General features: G+C 44.4%; 1 protein-coding gene across 4 annotated transcripts in view; it reads left to right on the forward strand.

Annotated features, from left to right (window-relative positions):
• gbf1 (golgi brefeldin A resistant guanine nucleotide exchange factor 1) overlaps nt 1-23,897 on the forward strand; it is an 82,486-nt gene that overhangs the window by 35,296 nt on the left and 23,293 nt on the right. For 2 of the 4 annotated variants that reach the window (XM_026190775.1, XM_026190776.1), the window contains exons 4-15: nt 10,243-10,374; nt 14,672-14,790; nt 14,870-14,978; nt 15,438-15,498; nt 18,976-19,030; nt 20,331-20,366; nt 21,390-21,534; nt 21,638-21,864; nt 21,980-22,148; nt 22,276-22,487; nt 22,871-22,969; nt 23,060-23,254. In XM_026190775.1, coding sequence (XP_026046560.1) covers nt 10,243-10,374; nt 14,672-14,790; nt 14,870-14,978; nt 15,438-15,498; nt 18,976-19,030; nt 20,331-20,366; nt 21,390-21,534; nt 21,638-21,864; nt 21,980-22,148; nt 22,276-22,487; nt 22,871-22,969; nt 23,060-23,254 — 1,559 coding nt within the window. The remainder of the gene's footprint in view (nt 1-10,242; nt 10,375-14,671; nt 14,791-14,869; nt 14,979-15,437; nt 15,499-18,975; nt 19,031-20,330; nt 20,367-21,389; nt 21,535-21,637; nt 21,865-21,979; nt 22,149-22,275; nt 22,488-22,870; nt 22,970-23,059; nt 23,255-23,897) is intronic. The other 2 variants (XM_026190777.1, XM_026190778.1) reach the window with 1 other exon arrangement.

Below are 23,897 nucleotides of genomic sequence, written 5' to 3' on the forward strand. Positions count from 1 at the left end.
GCGCTAAATTATATCTCGTTTATTGTTCTGACTTATTAAATATAACGTGTAGTGTGTGCTAGGTTTGGTGTAATGAGCTGCAAACTATAAAACTGCCTGTTTCTGTTTAATACTACATGAACAAGTTATTAAAGCAAACTTCAAGAAGTGTGACCATTACCAGGAAACACCTGTGGTACTTTCTGTGTAATTAGCAGGAATAAGGACTGTTTTTATTAGTACTGAAAGTATTATTAGCTACCAAACATAAGCACCTTTCTTCACCTTAGTGTTCAAGACATGTGGCCACAGATCTGACGATCAGATTACCAAATCCACCCGTGAAGCTTTCAGTTTACCGGTCAGTTTACGTTCCTACCATCACCTAAGGCCCGGTGCTCCGGGTGGTGAGGTCGGGGCAGCAGACATGAGTTTCCTTTGAAGAGTAGCTGGGCTCACTCCATCTCCTTAAAATTCTGTTGCTTACTTTTAAAATTACTAATAACACAGGACCAAGCTATCTTAAGGAAACTGTTAAACTCATATGCTCCTGCGAGGGCTTTAAGATCATCCTCACAGTTATTGTTGGTTCAGCCCAGATCTCGTTTGAAGTCTAGAGGTGATCGAGCGTTTGCTCTAGCTGCACCTGAGCTGTGGAACAATCTCCCGATTGGCATCCGGGCGTCTGATTCTATTCAATCTTTTAAATCACGGCTTAAAACATATCTGTTTGAACTTGCTTTTTCTACCAGTTAAATCCTGGCCTTGTTTGCAGTGAGTTATTCTATTAATTTTTCTGTTTGTCTTGCGTTGTCTATGTTCTCTATCACTGTGTTTGATGGTACAGCTTTACTTTGCTATAGCTATGTGCTATAGTTTACTCTTATTAGTGGTTTTTACCTGTGAACATAATTCCACACTTATATGACTCTGATGTTATAATGTTAATTGTTTTATTCTTTTATTCTTTTATGTAAAGCACTTTGGCATGCCCTTGGCTTTTAAATGTGCTCTATAAATAAAGATTGTTGTTGTTGTTGTTGTTGTCCTACAGAGAGCCCAGCTTCTCTTGGAGAGTAGAGCTGCTGCTCCTCCACAAACTCCATCCTCCTTTAGGCATAGGTGTCACAGTTGCCCTGCCTTTGTCTTATGTCTTTAGACGTATGATTCACTTTAATCCCACTAAGTCTTTAAGTCTTTGTAGTGTTTTGTTTTTAATTGGTTCAGGTCAAACTGAATAGATTTAATTGAGTTTAGACATAAACACAGGTGTCTTAATTTTAGAATAGGTGCTGACAGCAGATCTAAAAATGGTTCTCTTAAATCAGTGCTGGGGAAGTCCAGGCCTCGAGGGCCGCTGTCCTGCAGCTTTCAGATGATGATCCAACACAGCTGATTTAAACGGCTAAATGACCTCCTCAACATGTCGTGAAGTTCTCCAGAGGCCTGCTAATGACCTCATCGTGTGATTCAGGTGTGTTGACCCAGGGTGAGATCTGAAACCTGCAGGACAGCGGCCCTCGAGGCCTGGACTTCCCTGCCCCTGTCTTTAGTGGTACTTGGTGATTGTGAAGAACTGCCTGTAAGGAGATTTTTACAATTCAATGGCAGTTTTTCAGGCGCTGCATCAGTTGTTAATAGCGGCTGTGCGTTGTCTCCAGTAGAGTGCGCCTGCAGTGTGATCGTGTGGGGGAGGGCGTAGTGTGTGAACACACTTGCACAGTGTGTGTGGTTTCTGGAATCTCTCCCGTTCCTTGGGAATGCCATTAATGGGGAGGTGAAGGAGAGCAGCAGGTGAAACAAATAAGGATGATAGCTACACACACACACACACACACACACACACACACACACACACACACACACACACACACACACACACACACACACACACACACACACACACACACACACTTCAGTCTCTTTTTGGCTCATGCAGACTGGATGTTGGTGCCAGCTCTGTCACCACATATGAAAATGGTCACAATGGTGTTTGACACTAGGTTTGTTTGCTATTATATACACAACAGTCTAATTCCACATGGATGTGTGTGTCTAAAGGCACATGTAGACTTGAGTATTTCCAGTGCAGCATCTTATTACTTATCAGCTGTTTGTTTTCTTATCCTCGTGCCTGCTGATATGTGGTGGACACGTCGACGTTCCCTGCATTTCCATTTTTCCTTAAATCAATCATCCTTCGACTCTGCACTCTTCGCTTCTGTATCGTGGATAACTGACACGATCCAGTCTGAGCCTGAAACCATGTATTAGTTTATCCTGCTGAATGACAGTCCACAGCCTTACTCTGTACTATTTCCAACCTCACACACTCCCGGCTCTATGCGCTCTCGCTCCTGCTGCCCACCTAAAGTTTGCCCCCCCCCCCCCGTCCTGCATCATAACCAAGACACACGCTGACATTGGCAAGGATACATGGTTAAAAGATGGGATGGAAATTGCGCGTCTTGCTCTCCACTGTTTGTTTTTCTGGAAATAGAGGTGATAATATGAGCCCATCTTATCTGAAGGGCACCTCACTGTGATACTACAAGCAAACACTTATGCATCCAAATGAAATGGAGCCATTTGAATCAGGCGGCTGCATTTATGCTTTAAGAGCTGATAGGATATGTCAGCAGTGACATTTTACATGATGTTCAGTGTGGAGCAGAATATCTCGCACTTAACATCCCCATTAATACAGAACTGTTCGTATGTGCTCAGGTTTTAATTTGCTGTGATAAAACATCCGTTATCTATAATCACAGTGACCGTGACTAGTGCTCGTCCATCACAGAGGGGACAGCAGACTGTGAAACACATTAAGTGGACGCTGGGGCCCAGCCAGCTCCCTGCTGGAATAATGTAGTCATTGTGCAAAGTATGCACCATTGAAAATACATTTTACGTACAGGATAACAGGTGCAGAGCAGCACAGTGGCTGGCAAGCTGTGGCCTAGGCACGGTTTGGTAATAAAGTCATGCTGGCTGAATAATGCACCTGCTTCCTTTTTTATTAGCTCTGTTTTTCAGACTGGAAACAGAATTCTGCTGGCAGCAGTAGTAGCTGGACATCATCTACAGTTTTAGACAAACCACAGTTACGATACGTGCATCTCATATCTGAGGCCTTCTCACCTGACGATAATAATGATGGGATTGGGTCAGTGAATGATGCACTTACTTATGTGTAGATCTAAAACATATTCATTCATTTTTAATTAATATTAAAGACAAGTCTGTGGTGGATGCTTTCCACTGAAAACTCATTGTTACATTTGTTTGAAAAGCTGATCCAGCTTTGAGTTCTGCTCAGGCTTCAATGAACTGAAATGTTCATTTACTGAATACATTTATATTTGCACTAGGGCTGGGCGATATGGCCTAAGATTCATATCGCGATATAATTTGAAGCATGTGCGATAACGATATCTATCACAGTATATTATTTTCTTCTGTATAACGTATTTTCCACACTATAAGGACTTAAAATCCTTTAATTTTCTCAAAAATCAAGAGTGTGCCTTATGTATGAATTCTGGTTGTGCTTACTGACCTCGAACAGATTTTGGCAGAAATCTGCTAAAAATGTTTTAGTACAGCTTTGGTAAGCCGCACTGCTTGATGGATCGTCAGAGCATTACGCTGCCGTAGTGAGGAGCTTCGCGGAGTAATCTGGGTCCAAAACTCTGTCAGCTTCAGGTTCCAAAGTCAAACGAACACTGAGAGTTAAAAACGGTCTAAATTATTTCATCTTTAGTTAAATCATCAGTGTTGCTGCTTTATCGGGTGTAACAATTAAGTTTAACATCCATGAAAACAGAATTTATTAAATTTAACGGAGTTAGAAGTTAACAGGAAGTTAGATCGCTAGTTTACACCTAAACATTTCATAGCATGTTCTGACAGAGATTTCTGAAACTAATTCAAACGTACAGCTCTGCTATCACTTCCAACATAAATGAAGACAGGAAACTAAACAGCAGTGGCGTTTGCAGGGTTATTGAAGTTGGACTACCTGGTATATAATGTTGTGCTACGTGATTGCTAGCGACACAGCTATGTTAGCATAACATTAGCACAGTGAAGCTGGAGGATGAACGCCAACTTTTTTTCCACTCATTAAAAGTTAACGTGAGGGATTCTGGTGGTCAGGGACAAATGCAATCGCATAGCAGGATGCTATACACGGGGCAAACTTCAGTCAGGACAACAAATGAGATTATTCATCCACAATACGAGGTTAGTTATTAATATATTGCAACAACATGGGAACAGAGCAGCTGCGAGAGAATTCAACATTAATGAATCAATGTTACGGAAGTGGAGGAAGCGCAGTTTTTGGCTTTCCCCATATTTCAACAGTGCTTCATCTCTTTGCTATGACTGTCGGCATAATTTGCAGATGATCATGGTTTTAGCCGCTACGATGCTTTCGACCAAAACAGGCGCAGCTTGATGACGTGATTTACTCAGGAACAAATAAAATACTGAAAAAAGCCAAACAATAACATTTTAAGTTATCGAAGTGACTTATATATCATGTTTAACCTGAGTAGCGAAAGACGTCGGTGGGTTTGAAAACGATTTGTCGGGAGTCCGGTGTTCTCATGGCTCTAGTGAGCCTTGCTGTCGCTAACCGATCCGTACCGGAAACCCGATCAGTACCCCACATGCGCAAATCTTGCGTCACTTCCTCTCTTTGCCAACATTGTGACATTGAATATATTTGAATGATACGGTTAGCGCCCAGTTAGCTCCTAGCATTTCTCAGCAGCTCTGACTCATTTTCGACTGCCGGGACATTTAAACAATGGATAATCCGTTTACAAACAAATTCATGCTTTTCTCCTCAACAGAGAGCGTCCCCCGATTGAACAAGAGCGCCGTAAAATAAGAAGAATGGCGCCGAATTACAGAGTTAATAATACTGACTTTGTAATATCTCACGTGTAGATTCATCAGCCAGATTAAGTGTTTACTGACAATTGACAGTGATGGCGCACATCATCATCACTATTCCAACAATCCTCTTCACAGACGAGTATAAACACACTCGACAATCAAATTTAACACACGTTTGTAATGACGCTAATTCAGTTTACAATAGGGTTCAGTCGCTCGGTCAGCAGGTGGCGGTATCCTCGTACACTGGGGAGTAAACTGCCATTAAACGAACAGAAGAAGAAGAAAACCCCTGCACATGCGCGGTACGGATCGGGTAGACCCGATTTGTACGGTCAGACTTTGCACATGCGCGGTAAGGATCAAGGAGTCCTGATCCGTAATTATCTTTTTGTTTTTGTCTACATTATATGGAAAGGTTTCATTATTGGAAAAATTTTAAGGGATACTTGTTATTCTTAACAGCTTAACAGATACTCTGACCTCTAACTATCGTAAAACGCTTCGACCGGAAGTAGACACCTTTCACACATGCGGGGTACCGATCGGGTTTCCGGCACAGATCGGGTAGTGAGCCTAGCCCCCGGCTAGCTATCGAGCTAGTGGGTAACAGACGTCTCCGAAAACGTCGGAGCGCTTTTGAAAATATGTGGTGTCCTGATAAACTGAGCAGATATTTGAGGTTTACACAGCTACATTCTCGCCTGAAAATATGTTAAACGTTTATTTTGTGACCCAGAAAGAATAATAAGAGTAATATTAAAACTAACTAGCTGCCGCCATTGTTGGAAACTGAGCTGGGCTGCGCTATGAATTCTGGGACACAGCTTCTTCCTCTTCGGGGTTTAACGGCAGCTGGCATCCTTGTACATGCAGTGCTGCCATCTTCTGTTTCAGTCCGTTATTACACTCTTAAATCCTGCTACTGATTCCTGCGTCTTTTGTGATCTTACAAAGCTTCAAACGAGGCGTCGACTATTAAATCAGTCGTCGACGAGTCTGATAGTCGACTAATCGTGGCAGCCCTAGTACATAATTCATCCAAATATCTCAACCCGTGTTTTTTATCATTGTGATGACATCTGTCCTCTGCTTGGTGTCACTCATGGTGAAAGGATTGCTCAAATAAAATGTGTACTTTTGAATTTCAGAGCCACATTTATGTCTGTCTCTCCCTGATGCAGACAACACTACCACCTTAACATGGAGCTACATGACTTGTAGTAAAATGTTACATTTAAAAACTCACCAGAAGTCATTTTCAAACAATTATAAGTTGTTCTTGTCATTTAAGAACCGTGCACATCATCACCAACAGCTACGTTCACCCCATTGCAGGGCTCCTTAGAAGGGACTGTTCAGGCCTCCATGGAGTGCCGCACAGAGGCTCTGGACTTTACACATAAGGATGTTGTGTTAAGTCTGGTACTGAACTATACGTTTTGTCCTCTCTGCCCCACAGAGTTGATTCTGTTCATGTGGATGTTTTCAGTCGCAGAAACGTCTGTGACCCACACAGCAGCTTTTTCCACACCTCCCCCTCCTCTCAGTGGCTTTAGTCACTATAGCAACCACATCCCACAGCTGTGTGGTGATGTCACACTTTCTCAGTCATCTAAAGCTCATCATGGCTGATCCTGTAGGTGTGTATGTAGGAGTATTCCTACACTAGCTTTAAAACAGAGTAGCACAGCTGTATTATAGTCCATACATCCAACAAACAGCATTCAAACCTTTGGTGACTGGCCAGGTGTCACAACCTTTACAAAATAATAGGTCATAAATACTTAAATTAATAAGGTTAGGGATATATATATATATATATTTGCCTTAGCATGAGGCGCCTCAGCACTGCAGTCACAGACCTTCTTACTCGTGTCACTGGTGGGTTATCAGTGTGTGGGTCCGGGCCACAGCGTCTGTGGCAGAGGGTGTTTCACCACTGCTGTTTGACCTGGCAGAGCTCCCACAGATACATGACTCACCGTCGGTCAGTTTAGTGATGATGACCGTTTATAACACAGGCTCTTATACACTTCCTTTCCATATAACACATTCTTAACATCTCTGTTCAGTAGAGCAGGGCGATATGACCAAAAAAATTTATCACCATATACATTTGAAAAGTTGTGATAACGATATAATTGATGATATAATTGACACGAGACAAAATACTTTACAACTCCTCAACTTTATTAGTGCAAAAAAACCCGACATCAATGTATTTCCACTGAAACAAGCAGCTGTTTTTTATCTGCATTAAAGTTATATAAAAACGTAACAGTGCAAACTCCTCGCTGACAGTTTAACCAAAAGGCATTTCCAGTGGAAACTGGCCGACACATCCTCAGCATAACCATGTATAATATCCACAAAACTTAAAAAGAGGTTATACACACACAGTACGGTAATATTATGTTGAAGCGCAGTGCGTATCACTCTGCGAGGCTCCGCCTACGATAACCGTAATGCTCCGACAATCCATCAAGCGGTGCGGCTTCGTAGCTCAGCAAAGTCGTACTGAAACATCTGACAGATTTTCGAGCGCCGTGCACATAAAATCGTTCCGAGGTCAGTAAACACAACCAGAGTTCATACATAAGGCACACGGGATTATAAGGGGCTCTGTCGACTGTCAGAAAAATCAAAGGACCAGCCCTACTGTTCAGTTTTAATAAATATAGATGACATAGGCAAACCTCACAGCAGGCCTGTCAAACCTATGGCCCAATTATACAGTTATATCTGCCCTGCGAGATAATTTCATATGTCAATTATTAATGTCCCGTCAGTGTGTGGGAGCCGCGGGTTCAGCCCTGCTGAGAATCAGTGCAGGGAGGGGTGGGACTCGATTTCAATGGGCACACCATGTGGCCAATCACATGTAATGACAGACTGGGATCATACCATTATGTGAAAGAGTCAAAGGGGCAGACGTTCCAAAGACAGCAACGGTAGTGGTACAGGCCAGGTACACTGGGACACGGGGAGGTGGGTTTAAAGGCAAGCGTGTTGGGAAAACGTGAAGAGAGCAGCTTCTGACCGCAGTGATAACGGGATGAGCGCAGAATTTCTTAGGAGCTAAAATGAAAAAGATTAAATGTACAGTTATTGAACGTCCCGTAAAATAAACTACATGCAGAAGTGTGTGCATGTTACCACACAAAGTCATTAAGAAATAAACGACTACATGACAGAAAAGTTTCTACTTTACAAAGTTCTGTTTATTTACGACTACAGTGTAAAACCCCAAAAACCTTTTATGCTGTTTTCCAAATGTGTTCATGATAACTGAAGAGTCTTTGTTTGGCTGTCACAGCAGCTTTTTCTTTATCATGTAGAAGAACATTAAACAGACTGTGTCACAGGGATGTGGTGACCTCTGACCTCGGACTGACAGACTTGGCAAAGGAAAATGAGGAGCATGAAGTAGGCAGTGAAAGGATACTGCTGATCCATGAACGGGACAGTAAGTGCTGACTGTGCACTGAGGAGCAAAGGGAGAAAAACGCCACACTCTTGTTGTGTTTGTGGCCTCATTTATATCTGTTCTTCTAAATAGCAACAAATGTCTAAAATCAGCAGACGTCTGCAACGTTCTGGTTTATTTCCCACAGAGTCCAGTCAGCCCTGTAACTGCCTCTTAAAGGGATGCATGGAAGTTAGTGGGTCTCCATCATTAGAAGAACTCCATATTGTGCTTAGATCCTGCATTTTGGGATTGTAGAGCTCCACGACTCTGTTTGGAAAGCCTTACAAAGACACCACAATAAACAGAGGCCTGTTTGCTTTCTGCTTTTGTCCTTTTTGTCTGAACAGTGTCTTCAGCTCAGATTCATCTGCTGTAGTTGCTCCCTGTGCTCTAAGCTTTTCTGCTCCAGTGCCAATAGATGCGCATGTGTTAAAGACGGCCTCTGTTGCTCAGAGAGTTTGCCTCATCCTGATGTGCTCTCTGGGGGCAGAGGTTCACCCCCGGCTCTCTTCCCTTCCTTTGCGAGGGCCATTTGTGAAGGTAATGCACACATGGCTGGATCCTCTCCTACAGCTCTGAGCAGAGAGACGAGCTCCAGCAAGTCAAGGTAGATGGGATCAGGCTCATGGTGAATCATAATGGCTTCATTTCACAAACTGGTTTTCTTTTGGTCTCCAGTTAAGCTCAGCTCCAGTTGGACTTGTGTACAAGACAGACTGTATGCAGCAAACACAGCTCATAGAAGGCAACACGCACCTCTGACTGAAAACTCATTTCTTTATTGCAGTTTGGTCAGTGTCGTCCTGAGGTCAGTCTAAGCTTGGCTGCAGCTATAATTATTTATTTTCCTGGACTTCTCAAAGGCCACAGAGCGGCTGCATTCAGCCCTGTGTTTACTGATGGCCCTTTGGATCGTCTCAGATCTTCCTCTTAAACTACATGTGTTTGAATATAAAGTAATAAACCACTGCCACCCTCCTAGAAAGCTGATGGACACCTATCATAGTCTCTTACTAAAAGTGAGCACCGAGGCTTTGTGATTGCTTCTGCAGATATTTGTGAAAGAACTGCTCTCAGGACCAGGGATGGGATGGGTTTCCATAACTGCTACATCCAGGCCTTGCATCACCACGAGCAGTGCAAGCCACCAGACACAGTAGTGTGAAACAAGCCACCGCTGGACTGTAAAGCCGTGGAGACAAGTGCGAAATGATGCTTCTGACAGTGTGACGAGCAGCACCTGACTGCACTGTGCTGGTACGGTGTGCATTCTTGTAGTCGGCTCTTAGTTTCACCCTCGCTGCTGCAGCACACGGAGACAGCTCCCAACGCTGTGGGAAAAGCTTTCAGGCTCACAGAGTGGGTAGCGGTCCTTTGTAAATATGCTCTTAAATCATTATAGTGATTCATTTTATTTATTGTTCATCACTTCGATCATTATCTGTTGTGTTTACGTGTGTGATATAAAAAGCTAGAGTGTTGGTGACCCTGCGGTGCTCACAGACTGATCTGATTGTTGTTCTTTGGTCGGGTTTTGCAGATTGACCCTAAAAACACTGGTGGAGGTAAAAAATGAAGAAGAATAGATCAATAATAGGGAGTGTGGAGCCTCTTTACCCAAATGCTAACCTATTCTACTGTTAGCACACTTCTCTCCCTGCCTTAGCAGTGCCTGTATCGAAGATCTTGCACCCCCCTCGTCTTCCCCTCACCATTAAGTAAAACACAGGTCATGTTAATTCCTCATCGATTTATCGGCGCAGCTGTTTGCACGAACCATCATTTGGAGTCTGGGGAAAAACTGTTTGCTCCAGATCATGACAGTGATAAAACCTTTGCAGGGGACCGTGTGCCTGATTATGTGTGCCTGCATTGTTTTTCAGAGCTGTCAGATGTTGAACCCAATATTTTCCTGAGGCCTTTCCTAGAAGTCGTGCGCTCCGAGGACACCACTGGACCAATCACAGGCCTTGCTCTTACCTCTGTCAACAAGTTCCTGTCTCACGGCCTTATAGGTAAGAAAATCCTTACCTGTACATGAAAGCGACCTGGTTTCCAGATAGTAGTGGAGCAGCTTCATGTGAAGACTAAACATGCTGATGAATGTACTCGATTCTTAAACAAACCCAAAAACCTCATGCCCAGGATGAGAAAGCATCATTTCCCAGTTTAATCACATTTCCTTCAAATGGTGAGACTGGTGTGGGACCGGTTGTAGGTCTAATATTAATAACAGGAGGGTTCCTGGTAATTGTAAAGCTCTTTGGGTGCCTTGAAAAGCGCTATATAAATCAAATCCATTATTATTATTATTGTTATTATTATTATTATTATTATTGATGATGATGATGATGATGATGATGATGATGATGATAATAATAATAATAATAGTAATTATTATTATTGTTGTTATTATTATTATTATTATTGATGATGATGATGATGATAATAATAGTAATTATTATTATTGTTATTATTATTATTATTATTGATGATGATGATGATGATGATGATGATGATGATGATAATAATAATAATAATAATAATAATAATAATAATAGTAATCATTATTATTATTATTATTATTATTATTATTATTATTGAATAAATAGCAGAAAAACAGTTAAGCATGAGGTCAGCCTCGGGCGAGGGGGTCAGACGTGTGTGTGTGTAAGAGCCATTTAAACCATGAATTACATTCTGCAGATTGTGTGTCAGATGTTGTCATGTGTCTCACACAGTGTTGGGATAGTGGCTGACTGTAGTGTGCTAGCACCAGCAGCCTCTTTTTTTCTAGGTGAAATCCAGGCCAGAATGTGGCTGTGGGGCCTGTGTCTGTGACTTGGTTCAGCAGATGAAGGAATACGAACACCTGGCTGAGGTGACTTTCTTTATGATACCAAGAAGAGCGGAAACCACCTTCAGGTGAAGTCCAGGAGCGCAGTCGGCCCAGGAACATGTTTCTGTTCTTCATAGCTGCTGCAGAATGAACCGAAGGTCGCTGCCATCGTTGGCCTCGTCAGGGAAATGTGGCCCAGTGTCTGCCAAGTGTGAAATGACGATGCATCACCAGGTGTTGGTGTGAGCAGCAGGGTCTGAGGCAGCGTGACGGTGCTGTCAAACGGCTGTAGGCACCCTGTTAGAGAGCTGCTGGGAAACTGTCTTGGTGCTCGCTCCTTTACATTGAAGATTTCTTGCGAAGGATGTGAATAAAACTGAGGAGCAGCTTCAGTCGGTGCAGAGCTGCACCCCATCTAGGCCAGCTAAGGAAAAACCTGAAACTTAGAAGCTGCATGTCATTAAGTTTCTGAGCAGGTAGAAGATAAATGGACTCAAACATGACCGTTCCAGTCACATACTGCCCCCTGCTGGCCACACAGACACCACAGAGTAAGGCTTTGGTGGATTTCTGTTTTCTGGATGCAAGTTTTCCTCACTGAGCGTTTGTAAAGCTGCCTGCAGTCACACAGGCCTGTCAAAGTGCAGAGAGAGAACAGCGTGGGTGTCACACAAATATGATACAAAAAGGTCAGCACACTGTCAGGCTACACTGGAATACAGTTTAATAGTGGAATAGTCTACAGACATCTCTGTGGAAATGACTGTCAGACGCACACATTTTAATTTTACTTAGAGAGCAGTGGCTCCTCTCTGTGGTCGGAGGGCTTCTGGCAGAGCGAGAGCAAACTAAGCCCGGTTGTTGACAGATATCCAGAAATGGGGTCTATTCGCTCTCATCTTATTGCTCATCTTTCCCCCTCTGCCCCTTCTTTATTTTCTCAGAGTCTCCTGTAGTCAGCAGTCCCACACTGTGCTGCTAGCAGCCGCGTGGTCACTGGACCTCACAGGGCTCAGCCGAGGCTTAGGCTGCAGGGACTGCCAGAAGAGACGAGCTTAGAGTACAGCTGAAGCCTGCCTGGGGCCGAGGCTGGAGTAAACTCTCATGTTCTTAATAAACTGCCTGCTGTAATGAAACAAAGTGTCACACAGGGCCATTTGCTGAATCTCACAGTCAGAGCATTAAAGAAAATGAGTGTAAATACAGTCAACTAGTTCTTTGGACGCATGCTCAGTGTGTGAAAAGCTGATTGTAGTTCAGCCCCCGCTCTGTGACGAGAACCACAGCTCATAGTTAGCAGAGCAGCATGGTGTGCTGTTAGGAAGATGACCAGGTGAACAAACTGCTCAGGAACAGAACGAGTATAAATCCAATAAAGTAAGTGTTCCCTGTGTGTGGTTTGTCATGCAGAGTGCAGCTCGAGCTCTTTTTGTGCGTCGCTGCCTCTGCGCCCACTCTGTTATGCCACAGAATGTGTGTGTTTCTGGACCACAGTTTGATAGACTCGACTTCATGTGGCAGCTGTTTCAGCCCCCTGTTGACTTTGCAGCCCCGCTACCCCCCCCCCCCACACACACACACACTGAGCCTCTCCTTTCCTCAGTGTTATTTTAAACCCCCCCACCATAGCCCACCTTTGGACACCACTTGCCTCCGCTCTGTGCCAGAGGAAGGATTAGTGTTTTCTATCACTTCTGTCTCTCTGCTCGATCCCCATGTGGCTCCAGTTTCTCTGTGTGGGTGTTGGATGTTTCCAACACGACCTCCACGGTTGTTGTCGCCCTCGACTCTGGAGGGATGTCAGCATGACTCCATCTCCCTGGACTTTTCTGAAACCAGTTCTCAGCCTTAAACGAACCACCGACTCTTGTTCTCCACACCATCTGTCAAAGAGCAAATTCCCAAGAAGTGTCTTTAACTTTAATTACATATCATGTAGTAAACACATGTTCAGAGGGAAAGGTTGTGTCAGAGTGTTAATGTTGACAGGCTGCATTGTTGCCTCGCTGGGATAGTCCTAATCCCCCCCCTCCTGCTTATTAGTTAATGAATTGCTGCTCGTGAGGATGGTGGGAAAGAAAAACAAGATGGCTCAGCCACTCTGGTTTCAAAAACACTGGGGCTGTTGCTCTGACAGGAGTCGGTGGACGTAAGCTGTTTGTCCAAGCTTACGTTCAATAAAGGGCCACATCTGGTCTCTAGATCCACGGTTTGAAGCACGTTGTCGATGGATGCTGTTGGACATGTCTTCATAGTTGCTCATTGCCACCACGTGTTGGATATCATGGCTCACACTGTATTTATGTCACCGCTGAACATCTGGCAGTCACTGATTGGAGGAAAAATGCTCACTTTACGGTGCTCTGTGCTCAGTGTTGGGGAGTAACGGAATACATGTACCGCCGTTACGTATTTAAAACACAAAATACGAGTAACTGTATTCCGTTACAGTTACCGTTTAAAAAGGTGGTATTCAGAATACAGTTACTTTGTTGAAATAAATGGAATACACTGCGGTACTTTCCTGTTTCATATTGTCGCGGGTCAGGACTGTTTGGGTTTTGTTTGACAGCTACGTTCTGTTGTTCCAGGCGGCAGCGTTACGGTTGCCATGGTTACAGGGCGACGCTCTCTCTCTCTGCGACTGTGTGTTTCCTGGGTGAGAGAGCGCCTTTTCGTTGTTGTTGTGCTAAGCTAACAGGCAGAATGCTACAAGCATAGCTCTAAAGAATGTAGCATCATGGGCAGTGTAGTTGTAAGTAAGCTATTAAGACTCGACTGTACACCGTGTTCCTGTTTTCCTCCGAAAACAATAAGTTCCGTTGGAGCAGCCTTTCGACGCCTCTCTCTGTCTCTCGCAAGAAAAGTTGACCCACACAACAAAGTAAAGCTATTTTTCGGCTACAAGCCGACAGGGACCCCGCCGTATTAGTCAGAGGTCCCTTTACTACAGTTCGGAGTCGCGGACCTTCAGTAATAGTAATAAATCACACAGCAATAGTACATTCACGTTGTTGTAAAAAGCACGATAATATATTAAGTAATCCAAAGTATTCAGAATACGTTACTGTCATTGAGTAACGTTACAGAATACGTTACAGAATACATTTTGGGGCATGTATTCTGTATTCTGTAATGGAATACATTTTAAAAGTAACCTTCCCAACACTGTCTGTGCTACATCATTTTATATGCTTGTGGTGTATGCCACACGTTCTGCAGCAGCAAAAATAATAGTTGATTATTAATGAAGGAAATCTCAAAACTGGCCGTCATACGTTTTGAGATGACTGAATCAAGTCTTCCTTTATTCAGCCAGCTGTGCGAAAGCTCAAGATGAAGACGATGTAGCATAAGTCCAGTCGAGCTGGACCTCATCAATGAACACGCGTCTGAGAGTCAGTCTCTCTTCGGCGCCCCTTCAGTGACGACAGTCTGACTCTGAGAACCTTCTGTTTGTTGTCTGTTGGCAGATGCTAGCCACGAGGCAGCAGCGGAGGCCATTGAGAACATGGCGGACGCCGTCACGCACGCTAGATTTGTAGGAACAGACCCGGCCAGTGATGAAGTTGTCCTTATGAAAATTCTACAGGTATGCCCCGTTTGTTTGGTCAGCGCTGTCACTGCCAACCACAGTATGCATGTTAGTACAGTTGTACCTGCTGCTTCAGGTCCTGAGGACTTTGTTGCTGACACCAGTGGGAGCCCACCTGACCAACGAGTCTGTTTGTGAGATCATGCAGTCCTGCTTCAGGATCTGCTTTGAGATGCGTCTGAGTGGTAAGTTTATTTGAAGCTAATTCAAGGAAGCATTGCATCCTTATTGGAAACAGTTTGATCAAGTTTTACTGGCACATTCCAGCAGCTCCTTCACAACACGGCTCCTGTGATGCAGTGTTTATCATTTAATGCCTGTGAAATGGTACTCAGACAGGCTGGGAGTGAAGAATAAAGCTGAAATAATAAGAATATTAAATCATTCTGACCCTGAGGACTCGACATTAGGTACAGTGTTTGTGTGAGATTAGCCTCACACTGATAACAGAAGACATTTTCACATCTTATTCATCTTATTGGACGACCTGTTCTTCGGCTGTACCGCCGTCTTCTGTGAGGTTCTAGTCCAGTCCTGTTATTTACATAAAAATATCAAATTATGTCTTAAACTGTCTCCACCCAGAGGCGTCTCCTCTCTCACGCAGTTTTTGGTTCTCATGTCTCTAATGTCTGTGTGTGCAGAGCTCCTCAGGAAGACGGCTGAACATACACTGGTCGACATGGTGCAGCTGTTATTCTCCAGGTAAATAAATGACGGGGTTGTGTTGGTGGTTTGTTGCAGATGGCAAGTTGACAGTCTTTAATATAAATGAGGAAGGTTGTAAGACAAACACTCTCGTTTTGGAACTTAAAATAAATGTCCATAGTAAGTTTGCCAGAGATACAGGTTAGCACCTCATGGCAGGATATTCAGAAGAGCCTGAAAAGTGGAGGCAGAGCTTTGTGAGCTGTGGGCTCACTGACAGGCTTTGTGTCCACATTAAATACATGATCACACGTTCAGTAAGATCTGTGAGAGAAATGCTTATTGTGTCTTAAATGTTTGTCTTTTGACCAGAACACTCACCACAAGCTGTTGTTACCTCAGTCTGTTTCTTCCAATGTAAGATTCTGTATATGAAGTTTGCCAAGTTTATTCTGATATTTGAACAGCGCTGCTCCCGACAAAGGGAAAACCAATCCTGCAGGGAGACCTACCTCGGCACTTGTGAAGCCAAAGGGCAGATTTGCTTCACCATATTTTCTAGTCTTTGGCTTAGAATGAAGTTGGTTTGGAAACATATTCAGCGATGCTTTGTGTTTCTGTGGGCGCCCATGCTAGCAGCGTCCAAGCGTTTTGTTTTTTCCCCCCATTTTCATTCCGCTCCCCCCCTGCATTGGCTCTCCACCCCCCCACTTTGGGAAGGTCTGGTCTAATCAAACCGCCCTCTCACTCACTCACAGCACCATCGTCCACACCATGTGTTCAGGAGTGCCAGGCACATGTGGTCACAGACAAAGGGATGAGCCACTTGAGCTGCATGCTGTATGATCTGCATATAGATAAAGCTGCTCTCTGATTCAGCAGCAATGTTCCAGCCCCCATAAATATTAAGCACACACACATCACGCACTGAGTTAGCATTGCCAGCAACGCCACATAGAAGCAATCAGCAAAAGCATGTCTGCTGATGTGAGTGAAACCGACTGCAGCTGGATAACAAACAGAGCTTAAATTAAAGGTGTGATTTGCTTCACCTCCTCCCTGATGTTGTGCATTCTTAACTAAGACTATTTGACATGGGGTTTGTCACAAAGCACTAGCTTATCGTCCTTTCAGTGAAGTCCAGAATTAGTTTTTGCCGAGGTTGTTGCCGTTTGCTGCCAGTTCCTCCGAGCAGTCCAGTTGTTATTTGCTGCCTGGATTCTTGTTATCAAGTCCTCTTACAAGACTTGACTGTGTTAGCATAAATCTCACTAACAGACATTTCAGCACACGAGCAGGTGCAATGAAGGAGTCTGGACTTTTACTCTATTGTTCTCATCCTGCACTCTCGCACACACAGACACACATACGACTCGCAGCTCATTTCCTTCGTGTTCAGCCCCAGCCCCCCGCTTGTCCACAGACCCCAGATAATAGAGATGTGAGTCTGGGATGCCCTCCACCCTCACCCACCTCCATCAGAGAGTAATGAGCAGCAGCTCAGTCTTAGATTGGCTGCTGAACGTATTAAGCATGTTAATCTGTTGGACCCACAGATCATCCAATAATCGTGCTTACAGAACAACACTCTATTAACGCTGAGCTAATGTCAGGAGAAGGCTGCTGGCTCGCACAGTGCGTGCGTGCGTGCGTGCGTGCGTGCGTGCTTGGATGTTGATGAGCTCTAATCTCATCATTTTCTAGCGAAGCTTTAGCTTCACAGAAACCTGGTGACACACACTAACATACTCTGTGTGATGCCTTACGTTTGTGGCTTCACTGAATGTGCTGGCACTCTTACAGTAATATTTCCTCTTAAGCAGCTTATGACAGGCTCTGTGTTTAGTGCTATATGTTTTTTCTTTTGGGTTTTTTTATTATTTATTATTGTACTTTTGTAGAGTTTTAATCAAAAAGTCGTTGTTAGTGTTTTGGCTTTTGGTTCAGGGCTAAAGGATGCACTAAATAACTTTAAAGCAGTGTCCGTGCAGGAGCCAGTTACCACCTCTGGGCCAGTATACAGCAGTTATTTAAAGCCTCTGCCTAAATAAACAGGGAGGCGTGAACTTTTGGTTTACACGCTAATAAAGGAATGGCACAGAATTACTGCTGTGACTTCAACAAATCAGTCACTGGACACTTTTCAAAGACTACCAGTCCAATTTGATTTAAAAACAACTTTAATTTGTTTTTCTTTGGCTCTGTCATGCAGACACATTACTTTTGCTGTAATGAGCTGTTAATTAGTCATCGATGATTTTGATAGTCGACGTAATCGTGGCAGCCTTATTCGACAGCCAACATCCAGACTGACGGCGAAACAACCAGTAGGTCAGCATTCCAATATTCGGAAGAAGCAACTGCTAACACAACTAGAGATTAACAATGTACCATATAAATGCTACGGCGAAGAGGAGCCAGGACATCAGGGGGGAGATGTCATCATCCTCACCCTCCAAGATTGGTCCAAGATCAAGGCGGTGTGGAGGGAAGCTGGGGAACTGTTAGAGCTGGAGAAAGGTGTGATGAAGAATACCTTACCTTGCATGCCTTAGGCCTTAGAAACTGCCAAGCAAAGCATGGCCTCGGCTTACTGCCTGAACAGGTACACCAGAGAAGGAAGTCATGAGAATAAACCAGCTGTTCTCCACTCAGCCATCCAAGGTGTGCTCTCAGTGGCAGAGTACATAATGCACAGGCACACGGCTCAGTACATGAATACGTCAGTACAAGAAAGTCTACAAATGCCTCGTAGATCCTGGAATTCCTAGAACACCACAACATCAACAGGACCCTGATGGCGAGCAACACTAGAGGCCTACTTCAAGCACACAACGCTATCAAGCGTGGGATGCGTCTGTCCTGTGCAAGCCTGAACCCTCTCAGTGAAACAGCAAAGATACTGGAGTGGCATTTGGACTGGAGACGTGTAATTGGATGATAACAAAGAGGGAAGGTAGTCAGAGCTCAGGCTATCATGTCTGTGTAGGGCCTCGGTCAGCCAGGTCATGATAATCGAAAGAGCTTGGGAGGAACAGTGACTGGACTTCTTTGAGTTTCTTGACGAGGTTTCATCTGAGAAGCTTCTTCAGTTCTAAGAGGAACTGGTGGAGAGATTGAAGCTGTTCTTTAAGAGAGCCATTGATCATCTGCCCAATCACATGAGCCAAGATGTGAAAACAGGTGTGGGTCAGTATCAGCCAAGGTTTTGGATGAACCCATTGGGAGACCTTGCCCCACCCTATCACGTGATTTATCGATATCAAATGACCCAAGACGTGAGTGGACATCAAGCCGTCTGGGACGGGACCTTAAACCTGGATTAGATGAGCTCCGTAGATTACAATAGAAATTGTCATGAAAATAAAGAAAACCCATTAAATGAGAATGTGTGTCCAGTCTTTTGACTGTTGGTGTGTTTGCTTCCATTTCTAATTCACTTACATCATCTAAGATGCACAGCGTGGGCGAGGTTGGTGATTTATGTCCTGGACTGTAGATGGGATGTTGTAACATGTTCATGTCTCTTTACAGACTCCCCCAGTTCAAAGAGGAGGCCAAGAGTTATGTTGGTGCTAACATGAAGAAGGTAACATGGCTGAGATTGTGAATGTGTGCTGCTTGCTGTCATCGTGCTTTCTCTTATTCTTTGTTAATCTTCCGTCTGAGTCTGTGTCCTCCCCCTGTGCTTGGATCCACTTTATTATTTGTAACTATTAGTTTTCTTTTCAAGTTTCCTGTACTTGGATGTGTCCCTGTTCTCCTTCCCACAGACCCTACCTGTCATACTGGACTCTGAGGATGTTATTTGTGCAGAGCAGCATAGAAACACAAGTCAGAGTGGGGTAGACAGGGTACTTAACTGGCAGGGTTAGCATGGCTTCTTGGTGGGAGTGCATGAGCGCATGAGCGTTAAACATCGGTGGTTTTAAGGATGTAGTTGAATCAAACATCAGCATCTCAACATTTCTGCAGTATCCACCAGTGAGCAGCACAGTGGTGCTGTGGTGTAGACTGCAATTACATGTTGTAGTTGCACTAAGTGATAACAAGAAGAGTTAACAGCTACACTCTGGCTTTATCTATCAGATGCTGCTCTTTTATTGCACTGTTAGAGATGACATTTGTGAGTCCTTTGTACTGTATATGCAAAAATAATTAGGTGAGTTTTCTCCTTGAGCCCCTGAGAGGTGTTCAAGCCGTGACTGTGGTGCTCTGTTCGCCTGCTGCTGACTGCTCCTGCAGCTTCTAATGGCAGTTTTTATCTGAAGCTCATTCTTACATTGCACCGGCTTTATGGGCAAAATCACTTTACAGCTTTAAATGTGTAAATCTTTTACATATTTAGTGTAATTAGAAGATCTATCACATGACTAAATATGAAGACGCTTTGAGCTTACAGGTAAATTCAATCCCTGCAAACATAAGTCAGATGCAGGTTAAAGTAAACGGCTTCATCCAGTCAGCTGTGCTCACCTCTATGAAAGCCTGTTGTGGTTCAGTCTGGACTTTCTGTGGATGTCCCTGCCTCTGAAGCACTGACTGGTACAGCACTGTACACCACAACACAACAATGACCCTTGTTTGTCCTTTGAGCTGCTGGTTACGTGTCACGTCACATATGTGTATTCGATGCAGATTGGGGTGTTCCCAGAGTTTTAGCGCTTGTTGCTTCTTGCATGGTCTGCCTGTCCACTGACACATCTGTGCTGGCTGCTCTTGGTTACAGCCTACAGTGACTGTGCACTCTGATCCGGAGCACTGTTTGCACTCCTCCCATCGTGCATAGATGTGTATGCTCAGTTGTGTTATGTGTTGGTCCCACTTATCTGCTGATAATGTTATCCATCACTAATCACGGGCCTTGCCTGCTCCCCTTCTCTTCTGAGGCTTACAATATCTTGTGGAAAAACAAACGTGTGCAGGTAAGGAAGATTACTCTCAGTATTTAGGCTAGGGCAGTATATAGATTCTCTCCCAATAACCTTTGACTTACCCTCGCTACCTTAACCTCTTTTCCTTTACCTGTGACCTTGGCAAGATGGAGGCATGACATGACACAAACAGGAAGCAGGCCTGCAGATCCTGCTGATCATTGTGTGACACATAGCAGTGTATGACTGTGTAATACTCACATCTGGATTATCACACTTTAAATGATTGAATTCATTTGGGCTACACAGCTGTTGGATTTCATTTGCCAATATGTGTCCCAGCTGTTAGCAGATAGCTTTTTTTTTTTGTATGTGTGTTTTTCTTTATTTAAAACAGACTTCCAACTATCCCAAGTGTTAAATAAATAAATAAATAGTTAGAGGATGAAAACCTTAGGGAATATTCTTCCAGCAGAAGTCTCTTCCTGTTCTTTTTTGACTCTTTCTCATAGTGGGGCAGGGCTATGCGATCTGCATACAGGGATCGTTTCATATTCTGTTCAGTGCAATCATTTTCATTGCTTTAGATGATGGTTTGTAATAGTGCGCCACAGGAGAATCAGCCAGACAAGTCAAGGAGCTCGTTTCTAAACTGTAGCATGAAAACAGCAGAAAACCGTGCTGTGCAAACTATGTGGCAAGTAGACGCCAACACAACAAAGCTGCACTAGCTAAGCGAGAGTAACGTGCGAGAGTATGGAGACAGTTTACCAACGAGACGTCGTCAAGTGCTCAGATAAACCTGAGACGTTAGAATGACCTTCTCCCCGCAGCACGCCATGTCATAAAGAGTCACTAATACAATAACGAGCATATATACAAGCATATATAAATCTGGTTTCAAAGCACTCCACTCCAGGTACACAGCGCCGGCTGAAGACATGCCACACGAGTCCCGGTGCCTCTTGTGTATTACGAGTGTGTAAATGATCTGGATATAAAGAGAAGTGAAACATTGTCATTGCTCAGTGATGATGGACCAGCTGACTCACTGAACCACTGTGTTTCCTCCAGCTGAAGATGCGTGCCGGTGGCATGAGCGAGTCATCTAAATGGAAGAAACAGAAACGTTCTCCGCGGCCGCCTCGGCACATGGTCCGTAGTTCCTCCGGTCAGATGGAACCAAGCCAGCCCAGCACGCTCAACAACAACCTCTCGGGTAGGACGCGCTGTCGTAATAATGGACTCACAGCCGTCTGTAAGCAGAGCTTGGCTTTCAGGTCTTTGGTGGAGCGCTGTATGACTGGATCCTGTGTTCTCAGGTGGTGTCCCGTTCATGGAGGAGGGCTTGTCCAATCCCAGCCTTCCTGTCTCAGACAGCTCTGCCTCATCTATCTGCAGCCCAACAGCCACTGACAGCGGCCTGGACACCTGCTCAAAAACTACTTCCAGGGAAGACCTTTCTGACCTGGATCAGTGCAGCTCTGCATCAACCGCTGGTGCAGCCATTGCACTCACAGGGACTGAGTCTGGCTCTACAGATGCACAGGTGAACATGTTTCTAATGGCTCTTGTTTACATTTTCGGCTCCGTGAGAGACATTGTATTTCCTCGCTTCTCCCTGTCCTTCTCTAATCTCTTGTGCTGCGCCTCTTTCTGTCTAGTTTGAGGGCCAGCAGGCTGAACCAGCCCCGTCAGCCTCAGTGGAGTCCATCCCTGAGGTTCTGGAGGACAAAGACTCCATTACAGAGCAGTCAGACAGTGCCTCTGTCCATGATATGGATTACGTCAACCCCAGAGGCGTCCGCTTCACACAGTCCACGCAAAGAGATGGTAGGATCCAGCTGAATTTAGCAAGAAGGGCAGAAGATGATCTGAGAGTTCCACGTTTCTGTGATGTATAAAGACAGCTGTAGAGCGGTTCTCTCTAACCTCTTGTCCTTTTGCCTCTTGTCTGTAGGAGCATCCCTCATCCCGTATGGCCTGCCGTGTCTCAGAGAGCTGTTTCGTTTCCTGATTTCACTGACCAACCCTCATGACCGCCACAACACTGATGCTATGATGCACATGGGGCTGCAGCTGCTGACTGTAGCCCTGGAATCAGCACACATCCCTAACTACCAGTCCTTGTTAGTGCTGGTCAAAGACGAGCTCTGTCGACACCTGTTCCAGGTAAATTAAATGTAGATGATGTCATTGCTGACAGTGAGGAGCAGTCCTCGTCAAAGCCGCGGTCTTATTTTGGTAACTCTGTGCTGATCGGAGTCTTTTTAGCGATTATTGGCTTTTTATTGAACTAAAGCATCTGGTCCAGGTTCCTTACTGAGACGGCTAAAAGTGTAGCACCATATATTTGTGTTTCACTGCTAATGACAGACATGACCGGAGTGTTTTTAGGTTATAAACCCAGAGATCTACTCTTAACCTTCTCGACTGATTTATCTGACCTCAGATGGACTGATTGGTTCTCTTTGTCGAGGCCTGAGTCCTCTGCAGGGCAGTACGCTGGTGTAGTTATGAGGCCTTGCTGATGAAGTACCTCATCTGTGTTCCAGCTGCTGAGTGTGGACCGTATGAACCTGTATGCTTCATCCATACGGGTTTGCTTCTTGCTCTTTGAAAGTATGAGAGTGCACCTGAAGTTTCAGCTGGAGGTAGCTGTTCTCATTGATCCACACTCCTGTCATTCAGCTTTCATAGCGTTAGTCCCTGAGGACCTGATGGCCATGTCTCTGTTTGCTCAGATGTACCTGAAGAAGCTCATAGACATCATCACTTCAGAGAACATTAAGATGCCCTACGAGATGAAGGAGGTGGCTCTGGAGGCACTGGTCCAGTTATGGAGGATCCCCAGTTTTGTCACTGAGCTCTACATTAACTATGACTGTGACTTTTACTGCTCCAACCTCTTTGAAGACCTCACCAAGCTGCTGTCTAAGGTAACTCGCCCTGAAAGGCTTGCTAGTGATGAACAGGCCCTGATTACCTTTTTGTACTGAGAGCAGACTGCTGCAGTTGTTCTGTTTCCATGTATTTCAATGGCAAAATAATGGAAACCAGTTTTCTGTTAGAAGAGGTTTAGAGCGTCCTCCATTTCTTCTACTCCTGAGTGTTTTCTGCAGAGGACGTTTGGCTCTGTTTACACACTGGTCACCACTTGTAAAATATTAGTGTTTTAGGTGATAGGAACAACATACAGGTGATAACAGAAAGCAGATTTGCATTGATCTCCAAACCAGCCGTCCTGTTCCCCATCGTCCACTGCACATGTCAGCTGTTTTGGTTGCCGTGCAACAGTGATGTTGAATCAATGTATAAACACAGTCTCGAAAACTTGGGCTGTGTAAAATGTAAATAAAAACAACATGCACTAATCACATAAACTCATGTTATTCACATGAGAACCATGTTTTGTGTGAGTCAGGACTGCAGAGAGCTGTCTCCCAACAGGAGGAGGAGTCCTCCGGCCAGGCTCCTCAGCTTGCAGGCATTTAAAAGAAGAGAGGATGCTGCACAGTGGTACACATGTGGTCAAATAGTCCATCAACTTCAAAATGACCTCAGACGAAGCTGATCCAAGCG

This window comes from Astatotilapia calliptera, chromosome 13 (genome assembly GCF_900246225.1).
Source record: "Astatotilapia calliptera chromosome 13, fAstCal1.2, whole genome shotgun sequence".
NCBI classification, from domain to species: domain Eukaryota; kingdom Metazoa; phylum Chordata; class Actinopteri; order Cichliformes; family Cichlidae; genus Astatotilapia; species Astatotilapia calliptera.